This window comes from Colletotrichum godetiae, assembly GCF_030913485.1.
Source record: "Colletotrichum godetiae strain CBS 193.32 chromosome Unknown BDP55scaffold_67, whole genome shotgun sequence".
NCBI lineage: Eukaryota > Fungi > Ascomycota > Sordariomycetes > Glomerellales > Glomerellaceae > Colletotrichum > Colletotrichum godetiae.
This window is the reverse complement of record NW_026851315.1, coordinates 164,650-181,608: the sequence shown is the minus strand read 5'-3', so window position 1 is coordinate 181,608 and position 16,959 is coordinate 164,650. Positions and strand designations below refer to the sequence as shown.

Sequence of the window (16,959 nt, the reverse complement as noted above, 5' to 3'; positions counted from 1 at the left end):
TGTGTATAAATGCTGCATCAGAAAAGCCAATCCCGAAAACCACTGTACAGGCTGAAAATGTATGAGTCGAGTGGCGTGTTTGTAGTAGTGTACCGCGACCTGGATAGGTAGTCGCATGCCGAGTAAGCTTAGCACGCTAAATTCAGTCGGCGTAGGTCATGACTTCTTCGCCGTGAATGACGACCTTCTTGGCCGTCTCTGTACTGGCAATGCTCGCGTTCGTGTCGCGTCGCCTCGCGCCAAAAGGTATGCGTTCGACGTGAGTATTAGTTGAAGGTTTCTTCTTCGTCTTCGCCATCACAAGACCCTCGTCACTGTCACTGTCGTCGTCATCGTCATCTTGTGGACGCATGTCTGGACTGCGGTGAATGGGTGGCGGGCTCCGATACACCGGGCCGGATGAGATGCTAAGCGATATCGGAGCTGTATTGAACGACGCATTGTGTGCCTCGAATCGCCCCTGTTGCTCGTACTGTTCCAATGGAAATCCAGCCATGGGTTCCTTAACGTATGCCGGAGGTGTCACGGAATCTGTCGTCTCGAGTAAACCGGGCTTGTTGACCAAGACAAGCTCTACAGGCTCAGCGTCGGAAACGGAGCTGGCTCCGCTTAGAAGGGCGGGAAGCGAAGGGTCGGATTGGAAGGCGAGCATTTCCTCTTTCGTGTGGTGGTTGACAGATGAGACAGGACTTGCTACTTCGCTAGGATTCGTAATAGGAGAGGCCAGTCCACCGATGGATGCGGAGCGTGAGGACTGCCCGGTTTCCATTGTACCCTCACGGGAAGGAGGCGGCGGCGTGCCGAACAACTCATCGTCGGGCGACAGAGGGCAAGGCACATCGGTTGGGTCGATCACGGCAATGTCTGACCTGACGTCGTCCGGAACTTGCTGGGTAAGACTTTCTGCGATTTGCTTGCGCTGCATCTCGCTTTTTGCTCGGGCAAACGACTCAGGAGTCGACGTATTGTATATCCGCGGTGGTGGCGTCCTTGCTTCAGGTACATCCCGCACATTTTCAATCCTGTGTGCTGTCTGTGGCCTCTCCTCTAGGTCGGCCGTGAGTCGTTGGTTCTCGTAGATATTTGAGTCCGATTGAGGTTGACCGTGCTGGTAGCCAGTCACAGACCGAGGCGAGAAGAACAATGGTGAAGCTAGGCCGCTGGTAGCCTGCTTCGCCTTACCCAAGTCAACCGATCGCATAGCGCGAGGCTTGCCAGGAAGGCTGGGCATCCTGTGAAGGGTGCCGGGTACGCTCGCCGTGGTGACACTCACTTGTGCTGGAGCGCGCTTGTCGTGGTCTCTGAATACGCCACGCTCGGCTGAGCGTGCACGCAGAGCTTCCTCTGTCAAGGCGTCATATCCACGTGTTTGCCGCATTTCCTTGGTTGGGTCGTCTAGTGTAGTGTCGCCGGCGAAAGGCGTTGGAGGTTGTGTCCTAACCTCAGGTAGTCCGGCTGTCAACGTCAAAAAGCTGTTGCCATTCGACGGACTTTGGGAATATCTGTGAAACGGTTTGTGAAATGACGCTGTCCCAGGTATCGTTGACTGATCCGATGGCGACGCGGTGCCACTATTTGTCCTTGATTCGTTGTAGCTATTCTGGATGGCATGTAAAAGGGCAACCCCTTGGCCCTTGACGGGTTGAGCGATAGCCGTAGCGAGAGGGTCGTAGGGAGACTCGTAGGGGGAAACAGTCTCGCTGTGAACGAGAGGATGGTCGGAGCCGCCAAACGCAAAGTCCTTGACGTTTGAGAAGTAGTCTTCGCCCTTGAGACTCTTCCTGCGTGCTTCTCTCGAGTGTGGCGTAGGCGGCACATTGAACATGCTGTCTCCAGCCGAGCTGGCAGCACTGCTAGCAGCCCTCCGTCTTGAACGGCTATCGCTTCGATCCCCTAAAGGGTGCATCAACTTTCCAACTGCCTTCTTCACAGTAGATCGTGCGCGTTCCAGGAAGGCGATAGGCACGACGGCACGGGCTGCCTCCTTGTCGTTGACCTGGACCCGCTTCCCCGTATTCTTTGCTGGGTCAGTTTCCCTCAACCACACCTCCATATCTGGAATGCCATTCGCAACCCAAGCGTGGGTTTTGATATCTTTCAGCCGAATCCGCTTGTCCGGGTTTTTAGCAAACATGGTACGCAAGAGGTCCTGCAAAAGAGGGTCGATATTTTCGTAGGCGAGTTCGTTGTCGTCTCTGTAAGGGGGCACATTATGCCGCTTGAAGAGAGATTCGGAGTTGGGAGGGGTAGAAGGGTCCACTGCCTTGAGGCGTTTCTTGGGGATGAAGACATCCTCTGTAGCAATTTTCCGGAACATCTGCCACTCATCTTCGGCCTGGAAAGGAATACGTCCATAGATGAGGCAGTAGAGTGTTACGCCAAGTGACCAAATATCAATCATCTCGGAGATTTTCGGTTGTTCCATGCGGTCCGCATCAGTGTAGCACAGTTCAGGTGCAAAGAATGCCGGGGTGCCAACTGTTTTGGCCAACTCGAGATCGTCGTCAAAGTCTTGTGCTTCGGATTCCGAGACTGTCTCATCGTCGGCCTCGCCTTCTCGGATGGGGCGGCCAAAGTACGAAACACCAAAGTCGGAAATCTTGACACGGTGATCTTTGGTCCACAACAGATTGGCAGGCTTGATGTCCCTGTGTACGACACCTTGGTAGTGCAGGTACTCCAAGCCTAAGACAGTGTCTCGGAAAGTGGTTCTTGCCTGCTCAATGGTAAAGCAAGGAACGTAAGAAAAGTCTTCAGCAAATGGGTCGTGCATCCGAGAGTTCCAGTCGACCGAGGACATGTGCGAAATAATGGAATCAGCCATGCTGGGTGAACGACCGCGAAAGGCCGCATCTTCCATGTAAGCACCATACATCGTTCCATCGAGTGCGGTGGCTGAGCCTGGGTTGCTTGTCTGTAGCGGGCCTGGCGTCTCGATGTCTTCGGTGTCATCGATAGCTTCCTGGTCGAAAAGGGCATCGCGTATCGACTTGATAGACTGGGATCGCGATGGCGCTCGAGATGTGGCCCGAGATGCCTGCAGCGAATTGGGTTGTGATCCTTCGCCCCCAAAAAAGTCCAGAGCGCCCAGATCGTCCCTCGAGGGAACGCGGGATTGAGACCCACAGCTGGCATCGTCGGAAAGGCCATGCTCAATACTCCAGTGCTCGTGTGTGCTCATGTTGGCTCGGGACATCTTTTCCCTCTTTTGCTCCCGGATCTTATACCGCTCTTCCATAATCCTTTCGTATTGCTCCTCCTCTGGAGTTAGCGGCTGGCCTCTAGATTCTCTCTCGATGCGACGACGCTCGTGGTGGCAGATGTGTGGTAATCCCTTTTTTCTCCAGACAACCTCGCCTAGCTCAACGTGCTCGAGAATCAGATAGATCTTTTTCAATTCCGGATCATCGATAATTTCCAGGAGCGAGACGACGTTGGGATGCCTCATCTTCTTGAGGATGGCAATCTCTCTCATCGTCTTTTCCTGCGGAGACATGGCCATGACCTTGCCGAGTCGGCGTCTCTTGGAGTACCGCGGAATGATCTTGATAGCCACATTTTCGCCAGTATTGAGATTTCGGGCGAGCTTGACCTTTCCGTGCACGCCCCTGCCAATCTCTTCGATGACTTCGTACTGGTTGATGAGTTTGCGGCCGGTGATGCTGTCAGAGTCAATCAAGGCTTTGTGTGTCCTGGTCACCGACATGGTTAGCTTATCAGATAGTCATCCCCTTGTCGCGGGGCCCGCGGTTGGCCCCCGCTGTCGATTACGTAGTCACGATACCGCCTCGACTGGTAGATCGAGATTTTGACCAACGGAAGTCGCGACCGCAGAATGACATAGCGCAAGAAGGAAGAGCTTGACTCACTCTCTGACTTTGTGGTTCTGAAGTGGGTGAAGATAGGGACTGCTCGTCTCGACGTTGGGGGTGTTGGAGTCGGACGAGGCGTGGATCGGAAAGTTCATTTTCGGACGCGGGTTTGAGGGACTGAAAAGCCCCGGTGAGGTCATTGGCGTGCTAGCGGAAGACCTCAGAGATAGAGGATTGGAGGTGGGCGGCACAAGGGCCAGCAGATGAGGGTTGTGAGAGTTCCTCTGGTGAGGAAGAGACTGTTGTGGGTCCATAGTATGCGTGGAAGCGCTCAAGATCGACTGGTCGTGAAAGTCTCAATCGGCGATTCGACATAATGAGGGGCGTGGGAGAACGAAGAACGAGGCTCGCACGGCGGCCGAGAAAGAGAATCGCAACGACGGTTCGGGCTTTAGATTGCCATAATGGTAGGAGCGATTTGATTGTGTAATGCAGGCGTAAATTTGGGTTGGGTGAGTAGAAGAGGTCGAGGAACGACGTATGGATCGTAGCGAGCCCGCCGTGAAGTAGAGAAGGTTTGGACGAGAAGTTGGACCGTTGTGGTGCGAGGGAGAAGGGTTGGTTTGCAGGATTTCGTGGTCGGGAAGTCGAAATAGTCGTCGGAAGAGTCGCGAGCAGAAAGGCAAAATTGCTTAGGCAAGACGCAGGAGGGACGCAAGATGAAGTATTGCGAGGCGATGTGAAGTCAAAAAAGGATGGATGGGTAGAGGGACGGAAGGCAAGAGCCAGGAGGTTCGACGAAAGGTTGGCAAGGTCAGGTACTTCCGGGGGGTGGACGGGACTAAAAGACGAGGGGAGGGACAAGACGAGGGATCTCAGTCTTTTTTTGGTGTGGTGGGTGGGTGTGGATGCGAAAAGCCAAGCAAGGCAAAGCCAGGCAAGGTTGGGTGGGAGGAGGGGAGGCAATAGTGCACAGTACGAGAGTACCTAGCGCGCGAGCCAGAAAACCCGCGGAGTGTGAGATGAGGTGAGGTCGGGTGTGTGAATGAGTAGGTATGTGTGATTGATGAGTGTGTAATGTGTGAGAGTGAGAGTGAGGGACAGAGAGGGAGAGGTGAGAGGAGTAAGGTAGTCCGTGGTCGGGGTCGGGATTCTGACTGAGGTGTGTGGGAGTGAGTGGTGTTTCCGCTGCCGGTGCTTGCTGGTTGGTAACTTGGTGTTACGTTGGTAACTGAATGGGGTTGTTGGTGGTGATGATGGTGTGTGGGTGAGCGAATTGGGAAATGGATGGGGACCAAGAGGTTTGGTTTCTCTCTGTTCTTTCCCTTTCTTTTTTCTTTTTTTTTTTTTCTTGGGGAGAGGGAAGGAAGGAATTGGTGGTGGGCGCCGCAAAGAGTGGGACATTCACACGTTCAGCAGCGCCTTTGGTTTCGGGTCGCTGTGGATGGTCGAGAGCGAATGGAAAGCACGACGGATTCCCAGACACATAGGTTGACATACTGGACGTCACTCCCTGCTCTTGCTACTGCCGCCGCTCCTGCTCTATCTCTCTCTCTCTCTCTCTCTCTCTCTCTGTGCTCTACCCTGTATGTATGTGTAAAAGCTGCCATGTGTGGGTGTGTGCGTTTGTGATAGAGACGACTGGGGGGCCGGAAAGGTCGAGGAGGGGGCGGGCGGCGGCGGCGGCGGGCAAGGAGGAAGGACCGGGTCTGGTATTCCTAGGAAAGACGAAATGGCGACGGGAGTCGGGACACACAAGGACAAGACAAGACAGGCCGCAGGCCATGTAGGCGCGGCGCCCGCAGTGGAGACCCTGCAATGTTGGACTTGGACTGAAGATTATTGTGTATTCTACCATGAAAGCGGGAGTTCAAGGCGCTACGTTTGCTCAGACTGGGCTCGCTCTTTTCTCTGCTTCTCTTGTATTCTTCCTCATCTTCTTTCGGACGAGCTCGCGCTCTTACGCCCTCGCGATTAGAGAGATCCAATCCTCGCTATTAGCCTCGCGCTTTTGCACAGGCCATCGTGCAGCATTAAGACGGGATGACGGGAGGAAGAGGGACACGCTCATCGCTGCGAAAAAGAAGAGGGCCGGGAAGGAGGGGCGCCTGCACCTTGCGAATACCGTGCACAGTGAGCTAAAAGACACAGTATGCGTGTCTGTGCCTTGGGTCGCGGCCAACATCCTTCTGATTGGCCCTGATTACAGAGGAGGACCTTATCTTGAGTGGGTCTCCTGGATTGGGATTGGCGTGGTGTCGGGGTGATGCTGGTGGATATCCGCACAGGTCGCCGTCTGGAATTCCTCTCCTTTGCACAGATTGCTGCAGAGATAAGGAGCATCCGCACCCGGTCGTACAACGAGGCGCAAGCACGGCCCAAGGCACGTTCGAAGCCATGATCCTGCAGTGCCTTCCTGACTTCCATTTACGCAGTACGTATGTACTTCGTCGTGCTACCCTCCTCAGGTACGTCCTCACTATCATAGGTACATTTGACACCCAGGTATTTATCCTCAACACATACAGATAGTGTTCAGATTACCCAGGTATTGATTCGTTGCAAAGATATATGGTAAATGAGGCAAATCATTACATGTTGAACACCGTGGAACGACATGGCCGGCGTATCTACGGACAGCGTTCGCAGCTTAATTTTGCGTCCCCAATAACACCTCACAGTCGCCCAACACAGTAACCTCACCCTGCAGGCGCCATGCAGCAAAGGCTACGACGGATACGCATAAGGACTGGGCTCTCTCATCTCGTCCCATCGTCACGAGCAAGCAGACGTCGTTTGCAGCACATATCATCGCAGTGTTTTGTGGCGTCTCGTCTAGGCCCTCCCATGTGCGGCTCGACCGTCATTGTCGGCAAGTAGTGTACGCCTCTCCCATCTATCTGAAGTTCAGCTACGATGACATGCCATTATCTCCAAAGTCTAGGGCAGCCGGCCGAAAACTGACAGGTCGAGGCATGTTAACTAGCTCAGCTCAACTGGGACGTGCAATGTCCAGCAAGGTATGGCAGGCTGGCAGCTACCCACGACTCACACAATCCCATCCACATCCACAGTGGTTTGACCCGTCTGTCTTCTTCCTACCATGCCGTATGGCGTAGAAAGCATGGGCAGCTCTTTGGTTGGGTTTCGTTCCCAGCATTTAGGTATCCATCTACGACGTTATGCTGCACTCTATTTGCCGACGACGAGCTCCGTCGAATCCGCCCTAGGAGCGTTTCGATTCTATTCTCTGTATCCTCCTCCTCCACATGCCCGTTTCTTGCGATTCTTGGCCTCGCCCTCACATCTATCCCCAATGCCCATCCCTCGCACGAATCTCGATGACTGATGGTTCTTCAGAGAATCAGGAAAATCCCATACAACTCAAGACTCCAGTCAGGTACGAATGGATCCTCATACGACCCGGTAGCCGCACCTGCCTCGCACCACGTCGCGTGCCCCATCTAATTGACCTCCTGCGTGCTTGCATAGTTATGGATACCGTGCTCCAGTTCGAAGCGCTGTTCCTTGCAAAAAAGAGACAACTCGCACACCTGAAAAGTGAGAACAGGTTGTGTGCTGTCTTGGCCAAGCCAGGAGAGGCAGCGAGCTATGGGGCATGGGGCAAAGCCGCAAAGGGCCTGTCTTGCCTGGCTGGCGAGCGCAGGGGTCCAAGACAGATGGATGGGCAAGGATGGCCGATGTTTGGCCCGTGCTGCGGCTACGAGTTCAAGATTCGAAAAAAGAGTGCGAGACAAAATCTTGAGCGACAGGCCGCAGAGCTTGGCTTGGCCGCTTGAGAGGTTGACAAGACTCCAGCGAAAAACAGAGAAGCGAGCTGGCCAAATCCTCACCATCCATCCCGACAAAGGTACGTACTGCTCTAGTTTCTGAGGGTCAAAGCGGGGACAACGGGACCACGACTGGGGGCCGGGGCAGGGGCAGATGAAAGCAGGAGCAAGGGCAAGGGCAGCAGCTACGGAGAAAGGGAACGAGGGACTTCCGACCAGGTACCTTGCCTTATCGCGCCATGATCTGCATCTCGTCATTGGCCCGTTGGAGCCTCTCACCTTTTTTCGCGACATGCGCCGACGACAAGGCACGTACCATTCCTCCCGCCGTCCACCTGGAAGGTACGCAGCACTTCAAGGTACGTACTGGTACTCTCTTACCATTTGCTGGATGAATTTCCGTACAGATACGTTTATCCGTACCTTAACACTACCGGCACCACAACCTTGAGCATCAGGAATTTCTTCCAAAAATAATAACGACAGAAAAGAAAGATACCAACGACTCCCTATCATCACTTGACTTCGCCTCACCAGTCTGTGTGTCTGCAAACTGCACAAGTCAGTCCCAACTGGAAAATCCTTCGCCATCAAAAGGTTGGGACACACTCCAACGACGTCTTTGCCCAAAATGCCTCGCGAGGAATGCACCCATGCAAGACATGTTCCGCTACGCAGTGACACACGCGTGATGCAGATATCATCGACAACAAGAGTCAACCACAATTCAATCAAGTCTCCGACCTGTGGCAAGTCTGCAAGGCAGGCACCAAGCTGGCGAAGACTGGACGACACCAAGACATCCAAATGCCAGTGCTAGCAGTGCCGCAGTGACAGCGCCAAATCGAACAAAGGAACCGCCCATCATAGACCTGCGCGACGCCTCCTCGTGTGCTGTGCGTGTCTCGCGCATCTTCTTCCACTAGGTTGTCTTTCCCTAAATTTGTATGAATACCTACCTTATTGCCTAGGTACGGATACACTACCGAGTACCGATGCTTACCTTTTCGTCTGACTCTCCAACCCGGCGGCTAGCACGTCTGTGACTAACACGGCACATTGGGGGACAAAATCCCACTTCTTCGGTCCCAATCATTCAACAATTTACAGTTGACCGACGCAAACACACAGGACCAGCGGCCCAACCCGAACGGAGCCTGATCCGTCTTCGGGCAGTTGACATGTCTTTGGCCTTGCCCGTTGCCGTTGTCAATGTCGATGTCAATGTCACTATTCGGTGGCAACGGGCTGGACTCCCGTCCAGGCTTTAGAGTCCAGCTACCTAACGTTGGGTATCTCCCTGGTCCGATGTCTCCCTAGTTCCTGAGGTTGTCACCGATTTTCAAAGGCGGTCCTCGATCCCCGTTCATTGAGCCCAACTCCCGCCGTGCCGCCCTACCAACAAACGTGCGTTTCCTTAACCGACCGATCTTCTCCACCTTCATCACGGTGCTACGGATACACAATACACTTTGGACCTTTCAGTGCGTGCGTTGGACAACCTACACAATACATTAGAGCTGTGGCCGGCGGCGACGACGATTATCCACTTGTTCACGGCGTAGCGGCCCAGGAGCCGGCTGCGTAGTTATGACGAGGAACGCTACAGCCTACAGCCACAAACTGCTGGTCATTAGAAGCATGGCTTGGTTTCGTTGTGGGTGGCGCGCGGAAAGACCATCGACCATCCGGCAGATCAGAATCTAGATTTCTTGACGTCCTCCTTCCAGGGCTGTCGCGCCCGCAAGCCCGACGTTTCCTCAGGTTACCCTGCCGCACACAAAGAACGCGCGCATGGAGGTGGCTCATCCCATTTATGTCTTTGACAAGGTCCAATACCAACGGGTGGAAACGAAACCTTGATAACACCACGAACATGCGAATATGAGCAGCAAACCTACAAGCTTACAGTCCGCAATGGGACAGCCACCTGTCGCTAAGAAATCGCTGCACATACTCTTTCTTCGGCACTGGTCGAAATTCAACATCTGAACTGGCTTCTCCAGTTACCTCTGAACAACAGCAGAGTCAGCTCCACAATCAAAAGGCACGCACATGCAAGTGTCCTTCTCCGGGCTCACTGTGCGACATGGCCATTGGATGCCAGACGCCTTCTGCAGTGCCCATTCGTCGCCTGGTTTCGGAGTTGCATGTCTCCTGTCTCTGCATCCTTCCTTCTTGGGCGCCACGAACCAGACCCTAAGGTAATGCGGCATCCGCATCCTCGAACTGACTTGAACTTTGGACAGGGAAAGCCACCACCCGGCACTCAACCTAGTCGGCAGAGCAGTCTAGTTTCCTAATCTATGCACGTATCGAACATTTCTTGGCGAAGACTTCCGGCGCCCGCTCACAGCCAAGCTTTAGACTTCTGAACGCTGTGCAGGTCATCGGCCCTCAGGGAGCATTCGGCGGCAGCACCTAAGGCGACGGGGACGTCCCACCAGCTCTCAACGGTAGTAATCATCAATACGGCTGTCCAAGACGCAGTCAAGGCTTGGCATTGGCTTGACAAGATGCTGATGCCGTGTAATGGCCTGATGTTCTGTATTTTCTGCTCCCAAGCTTGTGAGCCACGTTTCATTGGATTTATCCTAGGATACAAAAACTTTGCTGAGCACGTTGGCATTTGGTCGTCGGTTTCGACCGTATGATGAGCAATACGAGGCACTAATAGTGGTCAGTCGATGCGAGACTCAACTCAGAAAAGCAACTTGCCATTGGTGCAAGAGACAGTTCAGGCTTCTACCGACGTCAAACATCGCTCCACAGTCCCGGGTCGTCAACTGAATACCTAACAACACTGCGTCTGGCGATCGAGGCAGTGACTAGGTACTACGATTTTCTCCGTTGGCATGGATAAGGGGGCCAGCTTTTGACGCACACCAGATGAGCCAGCCACTCAGAGTCAAGGAAACCACTAATCGATCGATCAGGGGCGGCGCTCGCACCAAGCCAAAGTGAAGCAGGATAGACCCTGGCTCAGTCACTGACGAACGACTCGAGTTTTGCTTCGTCGCCGGTATTGCCGCTGTCGTTGATTTCATTGAGTTTGCTCGACAACCATGTCTCTATCCCTCGGAAAAACTGCTCCTCCATTGCAACCCGGGTTGCTCTCGGAAGGCTCCAGATCAAGCACGATCGTCATCTCGGCGGTCTTGGAACTACCCTTATCCATGTAGCAAGCCATGCTGGCACCACGGTGCCATCGTCAAAGTCGGAGCGGGAGACATGTGGAGTCGACGATGGAGCCGCCATCACCGTCAATTGTCTAGGGTGGGTACGCGGCGCGGATGATGCTTCCCAAGCACCCAAGTTCCCTCACCTGTCCTTGGCTACGGTTATTCTGCTGGTTTCGTCGAGGCCTAACGGTCCCCACCTGCCGCGCAGCTTGCATCATCGTCATCATCCGCACTTTAAAGGACGAAGAAGACTGTGAATAGCACGTTAGGAGCGAACGTGAAGGCGGTACCCGAAGCTGAAGGGGTCTTCAGCTTTCAGAGACAAAGCGCAACTCATGCATATACCGCGAGCTCGCAGCAAGTCCCCAGCTTTTGCTTGGCTCACCTTCAACGTCAAGAAGTGCGATGCCGCCAACTGATCTGCCGACATGCCACTTTCTGCTAAAAGTCCCTCAGCGCTAGAAACCATGTTGTGGCGAGTACAAGACGTCGTTCCTCGGGGTCGTTGCGATGTCAAGATGAGTGATTAAACAGTTGTCATAATCGTCACATTCTAAGCGGCCGACAAAGTCACGCGATCGCCCGAGAAACTACAGGACCAGAAGCAACCCTCCTGTCAAATTGTGGCAGTCAGTCGAGTTGCCCACCATCCAGACAATGGCCTGAACAACAGAGGTGACGAGAGTGCAGGAACCGTAAGCCTGGGTCGTCAACGGCATTAGCTTGATCAGTCATAACACTGGAGTCGCCGTGCGATTGGACAATGCGTTGACAACCAGAGAAAAGCCGCCGAGCCAGCTCTGCTTCTGCGTGAAGCGATCGGACTTGGGGTCAGCTCGTTCCGTTAGATTGCCCGATCCGGATTAGCATCGCCGGCCGGCTGGCAATGTCAGTCTCGGGAAGAGACGGCATCACTGAAAGCCACATACCGCTGGTACGTCAACTTCTCGTTTGTGTAGTGTCTTTCCGGAACCAACGCTCGCAAAGATCAAAGAGGCCACGGCGCACCGGGCCATGGTCTCCAACAACCCGCCCGATGCCCATCAATGTCACTTCTGCACTTGTGAGCCGGCTGTGGTCGAGACTCGAGACGGGATCGGCTCGATTCAATGGAAATCTCCGGCCATCGCGACTCACAGTGAGGCCTGGGTCCTCTTACCCTCCCTGTCTAGCGCTCCTAGGATTTGTGCCTCTGCTCGACTGTGTCGGCGATCACTGCTTATCCCTCGCCAATTCGGACACAGCACTGCAGTAGTGAGGCCCACTGCGCCGAGGACGATTTTGATAAGTTGGCGTGGTTGGATTCACGATGTCGCTTCTCGGTGTAATTAAGTTGGGAAATGTTTTATGCCTTTGATCCGGCACCTTGAGCAGAGATTTGCAGTAAAGTCGGAACACGGGTCAACTCTTATCGTTCACAATCAGCCATTGAGGCACGCGGATCTCGTCCTTGGCTGAGATTTCGACGATCCCGCGCCAGAGAATTGTTCCACGACATTCACATCTCTTTGACAGCCCAAACGCTCCCGGCTCAAGCGCCCTGCTCGTCTTGGGCACCCCAACCCAACAATGGCAACCACGCCGCTGGGCGGATGTACTCTGTACTCGGGACTGGACCAGTTATGAAATCACCAGCCATGGGTAGCCTCCAATACCCGGCTCTACTGCCGGTCGGTGAAAGACGTCCCGGCTCGGTTCAGCAGCTATGTGAGGCAAGGAATGGATGCATCGTGGGCCTCGAAGAATCTGAGCCGTCACGAACTCGGAACCATTTACCAGAAAGGACATAAGGGTCCAAAATCCAGAACGGCCCACGATGCGGTTCTCCCTTTCTGCCGGGCAGAGCCTGTCAGAGTGGAATGGGACGGGTACCTTCATTGCCGTGTCTCCATAGAACGTTCGCGAGACCCACTGAAATAAGTGAAGCTCACGATGCTTCTGCCTCCGCACGCCTCCAGGGACGGCTGGGTGGTCTCACCGGTGAGCCTGCTTCCCTGCAACGAACCCGAAAGAAACGCCGACGTGGCAGAAGAGCAGGGGCTTGGGACCAATCATCAAACAAGTCTGAGGGGCAGAGAAATCTCACGATGGCTTCGCTTTGGCATTCCCTTCCGACGCCCGGGGACAACCCCTTCTTGGCCACGGGGTCCAAATCTACTCCAAATAGCCCGGTCCAGACTACCGTAGAAACTCGAGCAACTCGAACTTGCGCTAGCCCGTGCCAGCCCTGCTAGCGCTATGGCAGAATCGTAATACTGCCTAAAGTGGTTAAATGCGGCCGCCACCTATTTTTGGCGTAGGTTAACATTTCGATCGATCTGACCAATGAGAGCTCGCCGTCGAGGCCGGACCCACAATTGATATAATTCAATAATTATTTTGGCTTTCTCGTCGGTTTTGAGCTTTTCTCGTCGAATTGGCAAAAAGGGCAAAAGTGTCAATTGGAAGCAGTCGTACGTAAGCAACCGAGCCCCTGACTGTCCCCTGGCCCACTGCCTCCAACGGGCCCCTATTCATACGGCGGTTGGACTGTCGGGTCGACGAACTGCCCATTGATGCCATCACGGACTTCCTCTGCTGTGAAAATGTACTCTAACCCGTCGTTCAGAACAGCGAAGTCTGGAATCTCCTCTTGCAGCGTCTCCTGCTCAATGTGGGCTTCTACGTCGAAGAGCTCCCACCCAGTGTAATCGATGGCCTCGGCGGGCACGTCTTTGATCCGGATCTCGTCGACCTGGCTGCCATCGGGCCGAATAGATATTCCGCACTGCAGGAAGGCCTGGCTGACCATTGAGCCCTTCTCGTGGGCCAATTTAGCGGCTGCCGTCTCGACTGTTTTGGTGACCATTATTCTCTTCATACCCGTCTCCCACTTGAGCTCCTCCTGCTTATTCAGCGCTTTTTCTTCCTCGTCGAGTACGTAAGCGTCGGTTGCTTCTGAAAGCCACTGCTTGAAGGGCTTATTGACTGCGGTATCGAGAGGTTGGAGGAGGGAAGTGGTCCCTGGCGGTATGAGGCAGGGTGTGATGTGGTGCTGACGTAATAGCGCAAGGATGGAATCTGTCTTATGGAAGGAAGCGACATCCATTACCAATAGGTACTCGTCTCCCTTAGTCAGCGCTACCAATTCCTCTTCAATCCATCTTTTGAACAAGTACTCATTGTTGTAGGCAGTCTTGTTGAACTCAACTGTCACTCCTTCTGCGTATAATAGGCCCTCTTTTTTCCATAATTGACCCCCTTCCTCTGCGGGCTTGCCGTGGAATATTATTTTCGGTTTAATTCGTTGTATGCCGTCGGCGAAGATGTAGAGTATTAATGTGGCCTGCCGCTTGCCCCAACCGCTGCGGTCGCTCTTGCCAGCCACGGTTTTGGCCCCGACGTCGTCGTATGTGTAACCGTCTAGGTATTCGAAAGGAACTGGGGTCTCGTCGAGGTTGAGAATTCGCGAGTTAGGAAATCGACGGGCTGGACTTCCGAGTAAATCTCCGACGTTAGACCGCTTCACCTTAGCCAGGGCCATTTGATTAACTCGTCGGATAAAGGAAAGAAAGCTGTTGACAACTTTGAAGTACTCAGTGGGTAACTTCGTTGCCTGTTTGGTAAGTCGACGTCGGGTAATTCTCATACGATTCTGGAAGCCACGAAACCAACCGGGGGAAAAAATAAAAAGATGTTTGCTGTTCGGGTTCTGCTGGGCGAAAATCCGCTTAGCGGTCCTTTTGAACCAACTGGTACTAACGAGCTTTCCCTCACTTCGTCGCTGGCGGAAGGCGCCGTATAGCGCTGTCTCGAGCTCTGGCCACTGAGGGTGGTAGGCGTAGTTGGAGGACCGATTGACGATTGACTCGCGGTTCTGATACCAGGAGATAACCGTGCTTCGAGGGACTTTGAACCAATCTGCGGCTTCCTGGTATGTGGGACGTCTGTATATCCCTGGGAGCTCGGTCTCGCCCTGGCGCAGCCTCGGGGGGCAAATCGACTCTTCGTCGAGCTTCCTCACGCGGTGATGCTCTAAAAACATCAGGACGTTGACTTTGGTATCGTGGGTATAGTGGTGCTGGCGGCGCTTGATTGGGCCACTTCGCGGTGTATATTTCCGGTCTTTGATGGGGGTAGGAGCAGGCCCGCGGCGCTTAGCTGCTGGAGGTGTAATTGGCACTTTTGCCGTATTCGAATCCTTCTCGGCAAGGGCCCGTCGTGAGGGCATCGTGGGCACGTCGACGAGGCCCGTGGTGGAGGTGTAATTGGAGGTATAATTGACAGTATAATTGGTGGTCAAATCGGTGATGTAATCGGTGGAAGTGGGCAGTTGGGTAGGAGTAAAAAATGGAAAATAATCACTTACCGCCTTCCGTATACGGTTTAGTCGATTATATAATCGGATAAAACTGATCCCTCGAAAGGGCTTAGTGTGGGCCGCTAGCAGGGCTGGCACGGGCTAGCGCAAGTTCGAGTTGCTCGAGTTTCTACGGTAGGGCAGCCAGCCGCGAACTGCGGAGAAGAGGGAGGCAAAGCCGCAAGGGCATGGCGGCATGGCCTGCGATTGTCGGCGGCTTGTCCGTCAAGAAACCCCCCAATCGCGAAGCTGGTCCAGCTTTGCACAGGGTCCCTGACTCCGTTGACAAACGCGGGCATCTGCTGCTTGCGGCGTAGCTTGCAGCGAGACGAACTACGGATACATGTCGCAGGCCCAATGTGCATCTGCATCACCATCCATTTAATTACCCGACTGCTCGTCAGGTTGCAGATAAGGGCTACGGACAACAACAAGACCCAAAGGAGACAGAGGCTGGGGAAAGACGGAATTAGTGTCGTCTTGACGACGTCGTCGCCCACGAACCACCTGCGCAATCAGCTGCCCAAGCACGAGTCCGTCGTCGTCAACCTCTGCCACCCGAAGAGCCTGAGTCTGGGTCTGAGTCGTGGCTTGCCTGTCTCGCACACAGACCAATATCGGCCTCTGCTTTCCGGGGTAATTTGATGTTGGTGCCTTTTTAATTTTCTCCGTCCCGCCCTAAGCGACAGTGCCATTGATGCGCGGCCACGAGAAGGGAACGCGCGCACGTCGAGGAGCAACACCATGCATCATCCTATCTGCAAGGCAACGGGAGCTAAGACATCCAGACCAACACAAGTCGTCCATGAGCCATCCCAGTTCCCGTACACACGCAAATAGAAGCAAGTTTGCTATACTTTTCCGCGCCTCTAGCCAAAACTCGCCTCCATCGAACGTCAATCCCGTAGGATTCAAGGACGGCCGTTGGTCGTTTGTGTCGATCAACTTGAAGCATGCTCATCAGGTAGCCTCCCCAAACGGCATGACGTTTCGGCGACGACGCTCCCTTCTCTATTAAAATTTCGACTTTCTTCAAGAGGTTTTGGATGATTGGCATGACACCGCGAAATAGTCATTCTATGAGCTAAAACCAGAACCCTTCTTCGTCGGGTTCCTTAACGGTACGGATACCCCAACTATACCGGTAGTCTTTGATCCCAACAGGGCACCCAGCAGAATATGACTGCTCATATCCGATGCCTCTCTTGACCTCCGCCGTTTCAAAGAACACTAGCTGGCATCTCTCTGCGTATGGCGTTGCAGTCAATGGCACTGTATCCCGTAACCGTTTCTTAGACTCGGACATTCTTGCTCATCGCCCCCCTCCTCCCACCATCACATCTCGTGCGAAGGGGGAACTTGGGGTTTAGCATGTGCCTCGTCATATCTCCCAATGTCTCTCCTTCCCCGTGTTGTCCGGTATCCAACTGCTCGCTGGCCCCCTTTTTGCCACTAGAGCGGCTTACGCGCCCCCGCTCCGCACTCTACGAGCTGTGCGCACTGGCTTGCTTGGGGAAAAGAAAAAGTGTCAAAATATCAGACGTCTGGGGAAAAGTGTGGGAGGCCGGAAGCCGCTCGACTAAAGTAGCGGCGGCAGCCGTGGGATTTTGCTTTCCCCAGACAGCTGAACAGGGAAATACCTCTCCTCGTTGGCTCTATCTTTTTCTCACCATGGCATCATAATTGCTCGCTGGCTGACAGGCAAGCTTGACACATGGCGAAGGCGCATCCCACCATGTCTAGACCATCAAACACGTACTGTCCATCACCAGAGCTGTTCCCACCCCTCATCAAAAACTACGACGAAGGAAGAGGGCTGATCATTTCTCTTCGGA

At 54.0% G+C, this 16,959-nt stretch overlaps 2 protein-coding genes across 2 annotated transcripts; one reads left to right on the top strand and one right to left on the bottom strand.

The window, feature by feature from the left end:
• Positions 1–142: 142 nt before the first annotated feature.
• BDP55DRAFT_564154 (uncharacterized protein) lies at positions 143–4,126 on the bottom strand (the record flags this gene model as incomplete). Its single annotated transcript, XM_060570305.1, has 2 exons — positions 143–3,692; positions 3,870–4,126. The coding sequence occupies 2 exons, from the start codon at positions 4,124–4,126 to the stop codon at positions 143–145; spliced, it is 3,807 nt and encodes a 1,268-aa protein (XP_060423698.1).
• A 1,231-nt stretch (positions 4,127–5,357) lies between these two features.
• BDP55DRAFT_720302 (uncharacterized protein) lies at positions 5,358–7,810 on the top strand. Its single transcript, XM_060578465.1, has 5 exons — positions 5,358–5,945; positions 6,133–6,280; positions 6,523–6,832; positions 7,173–7,212; positions 7,305–7,810. Exons 1-5 carry the CDS (start codon positions 5,669–5,671, stop codon positions 7,610–7,612), a joined length of 1,083 nt encoding a protein of 360 aa, XP_060423697.1. The 5' UTR covers positions 5,358–5,668; the 3' UTR covers positions 7,613–7,810.
• The last annotated feature ends 9,149 nt before the right edge of the window (positions 7,811–16,959 follow it).